Source organism: Ischnura elegans, chromosome 4 (genome assembly GCF_921293095.1).
Source record: "Ischnura elegans chromosome 4, ioIscEleg1.1, whole genome shotgun sequence".
In the NCBI taxonomy this organism is placed as follows: domain Eukaryota; kingdom Metazoa; phylum Arthropoda; class Insecta; order Odonata; family Coenagrionidae; genus Ischnura; species Ischnura elegans.
Window position 1 is genome coordinate 68441250 of NC_060249.1, and position 8332 is coordinate 68449581.

Here is an 8332-nt window from a genome sequence, read left to right on the forward strand (position 1 = left end):
CAACGATCCGACTTCCAGCGGTCTCAGCGCTGAAATTTGATTCAACGATTCAACGCCACCTCTGGGTACCGTTGTCAACGTCACATGTACTTTCTTCAGTAATCCTCTAACCAATCATGGCGGATCAGGTGGGTAATGTTCATGTTTTTCTTAGATTTTCTGTTGAATTGTTGGCGGCATATTGGTAATTAACTGTACTTAATCAAGTATTTTTCCTAGAAATCCACTTGTGTATGTTAAAATTAGCTTCTATCGCGTGCATTTTAAACATTTGAGTTGAATCAAATGAAGGACACGTGGTAGTTACTTCCATCGTTCTTGATGATGGCAATTAATTACGTACTATGATTTTGTCTACTTATCTCCTTCTTCCAGAGTGAGCGTTCCTTTCAAAAGCAACCTACCGTATTTCTCAATCGTAAAAAGGGCTTAGGTGCCAAAAAACGAAAAACCCTTCGTTACATTCGTAACGTCGGCCTCGGCTTCAAAACTCCTCGCGAGGTACGTACTTTTTTCCTAGCCGCCTTCTAATTAATCGAATTTTTCTTTGTATCTGCTCTAGACCGAAAAAGCGTTCCAGAAACAGTCCGGCGTGTTTTTGAACCGGAAAGCTGGCTTGAAGAAGAAACCATTAAGGCATCATCGTAATGTTGGTTTAGGTTTCAAGACTCCTCGTGAGGTGTGTTAACTTATTTACAATTTTATTACACCAGGTTTATGGTCATCGCTTGTTTGGGATATGGAGCTGGAATTGGTGGATGCTTGGTGTAACATGGTAGTTACGGCTGTGTTTGTCCTGCGGTGCTTCCACGAGCACAGCATTCTTTAACCCTGGAAATTTTCGTTATTTATTGGCTTTGGAGTAAAGAGAACGGGTTTCTTCCGTCTTACTTTGCAGTTCCTATCTGCAAGAGATATCTGTTGCGGGGGTTACTAACTCAATGGCGAAAGTACTGAGAGCGCTAAGAGCCAAGGAGAAATCTTCGTACGCGTGTTATTAAAAGCAGTTTTAAGCAATGATTGATGTGTTTATCGCTTGTAATTCTTAATATTAATTCTCCAGAGCTACGCTTCGTATTTTCGCCATTATTTATCTTGCTGGGTTGTGCTTGTTCGTATTGTTTATGTGGTAGTGTGACCAAATGTTTAGAAAATAAAGTTGTATTTCAAATGATGAAAACAACGACGGTCTTCTGATGTAAGAGTGACTGAATGTTGTTAATCTGATGTCTGGATAGTCAATTAACATGGTTGCTGTTCTGGGGTATTTTGTTCGCGTATGGGCGAAGTTGTTGATTTCGTATTTCTCAAGTTTCACTGATGTTTCTCCGCGATGAATCCAGTCTTCGAATCCCTGTTGATTACTTCATGCTGAAATGAAATCCTGCTTCAGTATTTCGATTGAATTCGATCGATCTAAGGCATGTACTGGCTATCGGTTATCACATGTGGTAATACTTTTCTCATAAGTATACCTGTTCCATTACTATCGCTGTAATTAACCTAACGTTGCCTCAGGTGCAGCCCACTCGTTACTGGACTTCGCACACCGTGCGAGCGTTCTTGTCAAATGTGTTCTGCCCTGCCTAGACTATACCTGCCGCGGTGACAAATTGAAATACGTAACCCAGTGTAATTCATTTTAGTATGATTCCCTGAAATTCCGTCGATAATTATCTGATTAATTGCATGCTAACTATGTGGGATTTATATGTGAATACTAACAAACTAATGGTTATCAGGTGGTATCGAAAGTGGGTTAATTGTTTTATTTTCTTGGTGGTGTTATGTTCTTGATTTATTGCATTTCCGGTGGCAGCTAAATTCTATTCAGAATTCAATGTGGGAAGTAAAACAGGAAGCGTGTTGTCCCTATGTGGCATTGATTTTGTTCGTTATTTTTGTCATGTATTGTTATTTTTAAGGATGTGGCTAATATCAAGGTCAGAATTTTTTAACTTCAATCTTAATAGTGTATTGATGGATTCAATCAACTTTGAGGTGATGGATTCCGATATTCTGGTTTTTTATGGATATTTTGGTTTAGAAAATGCTATTCTATTTCACATGATGAAAACAACGACGGTCTTCTGATGTAGTGGTGACTGAATGTTGTTGATCTGATGTCTGGATAGTCAATTATCATGGTTGCGGTGTAGAACATTGGGATTCTGAGTTTGACTTGACATACTGGCTTTCTCTATTTGTAGGCCATGGAAGGAACATATATTGACAAGAAGTGTCCTTTCACTGGTAATGTTTCCATTCGTGGACGTATACTCACCGGAGTTGTTCAGAAGATGAAGATGCAGCGCACCATCGTTATCCGGCGTGACTACTTGCACTACATAAGAAAATATAACCGTTTTGAGAAGAGGCATAGGAACATGTCTGTGCATCTCTCCCCTGCTTTCAGGTAAATATGACTAAACTGCAAAAGTTATCCAAGTATAGGTGGTTCCAAATGTCCCACAAGGTGGCTTAGTTCATTTCCTCTGCAGTGATGAATTCATTATTCTTAAGTAGTAAGTTGCTCGAATGATGCAAGTAAAAATCTTGTGATCGGGGGTCTTGGCATTCATTCACATCTCTGACCCTGTTGCTATGCATTAAAAAAGGTATATTCTCCTGTTGCAAAAACTGATGACCTGGATGCACCTGTATGTATATTATTCACTCATGTTACTGTTTGTGTCCATAATGGAATGGATAACGCTTGGATTTCATTTTTTGATGTCTTAAAAATTATGTTAACCAATAGTAACCATAGAAAAATTGATTTTAAAAATATTTACATTGGCTGCAGAATAGTGTTATGAGGGTGCAAGTTAAGATTGGATTTGTCTTGTCATTATGGAATAAATACAGCTGTTTTTGTACTGTTCTATGTACACATAGTAATGGGTAAGTTATGGTTATTTATAGCTGTTGTTGAAATGTTATCAAGTTCTTAATGATAGCTCCTTTCAGGCCGTTTTAATTATTAAAATATTTAATAAGTACAATTTACCTGACTGTAGACATTTGAAGTATTCAATAAGCCGTGGTTATCAACAGCTAAAAGCCAGGATTGTCAATATTCATTGGAGGACTCCATTGTGGATGCCTAATATTCATGAGATCTTTTTGTTTCCTGTTAAAATACTTTTGTTGATGATATTCTTCATTCATATGTTAGAATAAAATTAAATATTTCATTCTGAAGCCTTGGTGTAATTGAGAAATACAGGCGGTCCCCGACTTTCGTACACAATGCGTTCCCGAAAACTTGTACGAAAGTCGAATGTACGAAAGTCGAACCATTGACTTCCATACTAATTAGGGGTTACGTTCCAAAAGAGCGGAATATACATACTAAAACCTTTTTTTTTTCACGGAATTCATTTCAATTGACTTAATTTTAATAATATGTTAATAAAACTCCTCAAATCATCTAATTTCTTTCGAAAATACGCAGAAAATGCAAATAAAAGTTTAAAAAACAAGAACTCCGTTGGCTATCGAGTGAAACTTCCTCTTGGCGTTTAAGTTGACATTCCACTTATTACGTCCACTATAAATAAAAGGACATATCAAGAAGCATAACAAAATGTATTTGTTGAGCCCGCACTCTGGATACCTTTTAATTTTTACACCAAAATTCGATATTTGGCAGGTGACATTCGTGATCGCGTGTATTCCGCATGTTATTCAAAAAAGACAAAAGACAAACGGAATTCGGGTGATATTTCGTGCAATATCGTTGCTGAAGGTTTACATGAATTAAACAGCACTGAAACGAAAAAACACAATTAGAAAGAAGGTCTTACTAGTTTTATTGAAAGCTATTCGATGTCTAGTCAACTTCTTTTGAAAAATATCTTCAATGAAGGCATTCTTCTTCTCTTGATAAAGGAGCCTATAGCAGGCAGTCTCCCAAATAAATCACCCAGATTAGAGTCAATTACCAACAGTTCCCTTCATTTACGTTCGTATTGTTCGCATACACTGCCGATACTGCCATTTGAAACAATTGAATGTTGGGATGCGCAATAAACATCGCAGGAATTTTAAAAAAATTACAGACCCACGTCCGAAAGTCCGAATTTAGCGTACGAAAGTCGAGTAAAAGGTGTCAATTCTGAACGTACGAAAGTGCGAATTGTACGAAAGTCGAGGACTGTTATGAGTTCCTAGTTTTGGCCTATGTTTGAGTTAACTGTTAGGCCCCGAGTACGATGCAAGCGGCGCCGCTCTGATATCGGGCCTCATTTAGTTGCGTGTAAATCCATTGAGGGTGGGTACGATACGTTTCAGCGGCGAGTGGCGCCGCCCAGTGCTGCTCATGGTTCCAAGTCCAGACCGATTTCTTTTCCACTGCCGCTCGCCACTCAGTAGATTCATCCTTCAGTGTAGTTGAAAATGTAAGCAGAAAAACATCAAAGTAGTGAGAATACGGCCAAACAAAGGAAGACTGAAGTTAGAAAAGGTGAGAAACCTGAGCGGTTAGAAAATTGCTGCTCGTATTGTAGCCACCGCTGCCGCTCAGGTTGCCGCTCGTATCGTACCCGAGGCCTTAATCTCATCTATGGGGATATAAGAGATAGCAATTGCTTGCTGATTACACAACTGATTGTGGTCATTTCATGGTCTCCTCTAATCAAGTTCAATGTTCAGTAAACATTTTTTTTAATTAAGTAGCATGTTTAAACTGATGCATGCTATGAGCCTTCCTTGGTAATTATTGACTTAGTACATGTTGTGCAAGTCGATATACTTTCTTGTTCTCATAGTTGAATTCTGGTATGCATTTATGATTACCATGCTCTCTGCTAAGCTATATGATGTAGTGATGGGATGAGGCGGGAGGTGTATCAGGTTTGTTTTATGCCAGAAACAATGGTTTCAGCCAAGGGATCAAAAAATCGGGGCGACCAGGCAAGGTAGGAGAGTGTGGTATTATGCGTGAATTTTTAGTCCCTTGAAATCATAAATTTAGTGTACAATTATTAATCCTAAGTGTAATTATTTGCATTTAAATAACTTTAAATAATGCATCAAAATAATACTATTTAAAAGCATTGAAGTAATTGTTGATGTTTTAAAATTCTTGTCTATATCGTTAATCACAAAAGAATAACCTGGACCTTAGTAAAATTTTCCTGGGAAACCTGGAATTGTGGTTGAATTTTTCTGCTTTGATAGGCTGGATGCCCTATAAAATGGGTTAGGAAAAGCCTATCAAATCTTGTCAGTGGAATCTGCCTTACATCTGGCTAATTCTGGATGCTTACTCCTTGGCTGTGAAAAAAAATAGTCTGACAACTTCTATGACTAACATTTGACTGAACCTATTTTACAAGTTTCTATTTTCAATGAATTACCTCAATAGAAAAATAATTATAAGGTTAAGGTTATTTTCACGTAATATCACATGAGGTCTATACAGTAGACTCTGGTTAATACGAACTAAGTTATTACGAAGTTCTCGTTACTAGGAAGCAAATCGTTGGTCCCGACAAAAAGACCTATCCAAGCTGTAGGAAAAGAAACATTATTACGAAATTTTCTGTTTTACGAAATTACGAACGTCAGTCCCAGCGGTTACAAAATGAACGTTATTACGAAGTTCCACGCATAAGCAATGGCATTTAGGTGGATATTCACTACACTAAGTTTTAATAATCGCACCACGTTTAAGTTCTCCTCGTGTACTGTGACCAAGAGCGTCAATTATGGTGATTTCTTCACCTGAATCGCAAAGTTATATAATGAGCTTAATTCCTGGGGAATCATGGTGACCGAATCATTACAGCTCGTGAATTTGATGCACAGTTAGTCCTCTTCCTACGCACATTCGATTTACGAACTTTCACAGATACCAACATGCAAAACTTTCAAATTCGAATTTGGTGCATTTTGATTTAGCCATTTTTACGTGGAGCGGCGTAGAGGAACTCGCACTCTAGGCATAATCTGAACAAGGCATCATTGAATCCGGTGTGAAGTTAGGAACTGTTCAGCGTCTCGCACGTTCTTTCTTGCCGCGGAGAGCAATTTTTTCGGCTCCGGCTGTGTTTCACACCCAGCTAGATCAATTTGTCTCAATCGTTAGCTAGCGCACAATTTTTATGCAGTTTTACATTCTGCAGGATAACCGTACTCCTCAATGCCTTGCATACAATCCGGCCGGCGAGAGTTTCCCGATGGCGGCACAATAGGAGGAGCGGATAACCCTGTGCCAGCACGGTTTACAGCCAATTGCTGTCTCCCAAACACACCTCAAGCCATCGTAAACAGCTCGCATACAACGTTGTCAAAGCAGCGACATTAGCCTGATCCACCAAAACATGTCCTTTCTTCGAATCACCAAAACAAGTTATTCTTCCGCTGGGTCCTTCGCGCTCGTCGTCCCTTCCAGCTCCTTTCTTCACGGAGCTCTTTGTAGACATTTCCCTTTCTTACTTGGCAACGCTGCCCTGACCTCGAACTATTCTGCCTGTCATTGAACAACTCTCGGCGGCCAGACCGTAGGTTTATCAACAAAGGAACAGGGTCTTGGAATACATTTAGTTCTTGCATCAAACTTACTGCATTCGGAAGGATATCAACCCTCGATTACATCATGCCACATTCTTCTGTTGAGGAATTGAAACAAATTTTCCTGTTAATGTATATTTCTGCGTAATTTAACCACGTCTATCATATATGGTTTTTTTTTTCGAAGATTCCTAAAAGAAACGTTCATGCACACTTCGTTTTTATGAACCTCGGGTTTTTCAGTCCCGTGAACTTCATAATAACGAGAGTCTACTGTAGCATATTTTGCTTCTCGTCGTGGTCATTCATGTTTTGTGCATAGTGGTATAACCCATGGAGGAATGTAGCTTCGGCCCTCATTTTTAGTCACTCATACTTTCATTTTGTGTTAAATTTTTGTTGCTTAATTGTCCACTCTTTCATTTAATTCATTTATTTTATAAATGTTAAAATGATATTTTTACATGATGATATTTCGACGGTCTTCTGATTAGTACGTGAAGTACAATTTCGATATCTGATTCTTTGTTGGATTGAATTCTTTTTTCCTCCTTGTTGAAAGAAACTAACCAGTTTTCCTTCTATTTCAGAGACGTTCAGATTGGAGATGTGGTTACCATAGGGGAATGTAGACCTCTAAGCAAGACAGTCCGCTTTAATGTCCTAAAGGTATCCAAGGGTACTGGGGCCAAGAAGAGTTTTTCAAATAAATAAGCTGTAGTCAAATAAAATGTATTTGATGCAGTATATCTTCTTTCATTTCCCCAGACTTCCGCCTATTGACATTACAAATTTTAGGTTATGTGGTGTTACCTACAGTCATTGACACAATAAGGTTAATGTTTGTTTAGGAGCATTTCATTTTCCTGACTTATAAGACATTCCAGTAGTTGAAAACTTGGTCATTTCTGTTACATTCACTTTTTTCACAATGTCCAAATTGTGCTAATCTTCAGAAATGCTTGGGTCATCCATATTCCATTTGGGTAATCACCTTGCACTCTCATCAGGAGTGAAGAGGAGAATATACCATCGTAAACAGTCTGCGGTAAAATTAATTGATTGTTCTGCTTCATAAGAGAAAATTCCCTTTAAGGTGGTTTTATGGCTTTCCTCTTTCAGAAGCTCTAGCTGTATTATAGGGTTTTCCACTGAGCGAATCATAATGCCCCCCATGCCATTTTCGCACCCTCTGCTGAAGGAAGCAGCTTGATTCCTCATTGATCATAGATTTATGGAGCTTCCATACAGGCCGTATATACTAATTTAAAATCGAACTCGTCATGACAGCAAGTCTTTTGAGAGATAAAGGTAGCCATTTTAATTGCTGCATGTGGGTTAAGTAGTGTTTGTATGGTCATCCATGAGAGGGTTTGTGAACCCTCGTGTCAATAGGTTCTAGAAAAGGCTATGATGCTATTAACCCTGATTACTGTTTCTGATACAGTATGTAGATATTTATTGGTAGTACCAATTATTAATCTCATCAAGGGGCAGTAGTGGAGCTACATTGATAGTACACTGGTATGTTACATTTGTCCCGACTGATGTGGCACGTGCTGATCTGGTACTCTAGAAGCATATTTTCGGTAAATGTGTTTCCTTGTTTACCCTAGTTTTTTCTTTCAAATGGAGGATAGCTTTATTGGAGCTTCAGAAATTGTTTCTGAAAGTGGATTGGTGATCTGTAATGCTTGACCATGGCCTTCTTGAAAGTCACTAGTGGGGCTATCTGCATTTGGAAGACCTTCATCTTAAAGCTCTCTTATAATTCTCCAGAGTAAATACTTAAACAGTGGTACTTGAAAGGGCA

General features: G+C 38.5%; 1 protein-coding gene across 2 annotated transcripts; it reads left to right on the forward strand.

The window, feature by feature from the left end:
* Positions 1 to 12: 12 nt before the first annotated feature.
* LOC124157640 (40S ribosomal protein S11) lies at positions 13 to 7266 on the forward strand. 2 transcript variants are annotated; one of them, XM_046532541.1, is made up of 4 exons: positions 13 to 128; positions 563 to 679; positions 2211 to 2416; positions 7110 to 7266. In XM_046532541.1, the coding sequence occupies exons 1-4, from the start codon at positions 117 to 119 to the stop codon at positions 7231 to 7233; spliced, it is 459 nt and encodes a 152-aa protein (XP_046388497.1). In that variant the 5' UTR covers positions 13 to 116; the 3' UTR covers positions 7234 to 7266. The 2 variants fall into 2 exon arrangements, with proteins under 2 accessions (XP_046388497.1, XP_046388496.1); XM_046532540.1 differs by lacking the exon at positions 563 to 679 and adding an exon at positions 376 to 501 and having other exon boundaries at positions 19 to 128.
* Positions 7267 to 8332: the final 1066 nt, after the last annotated feature.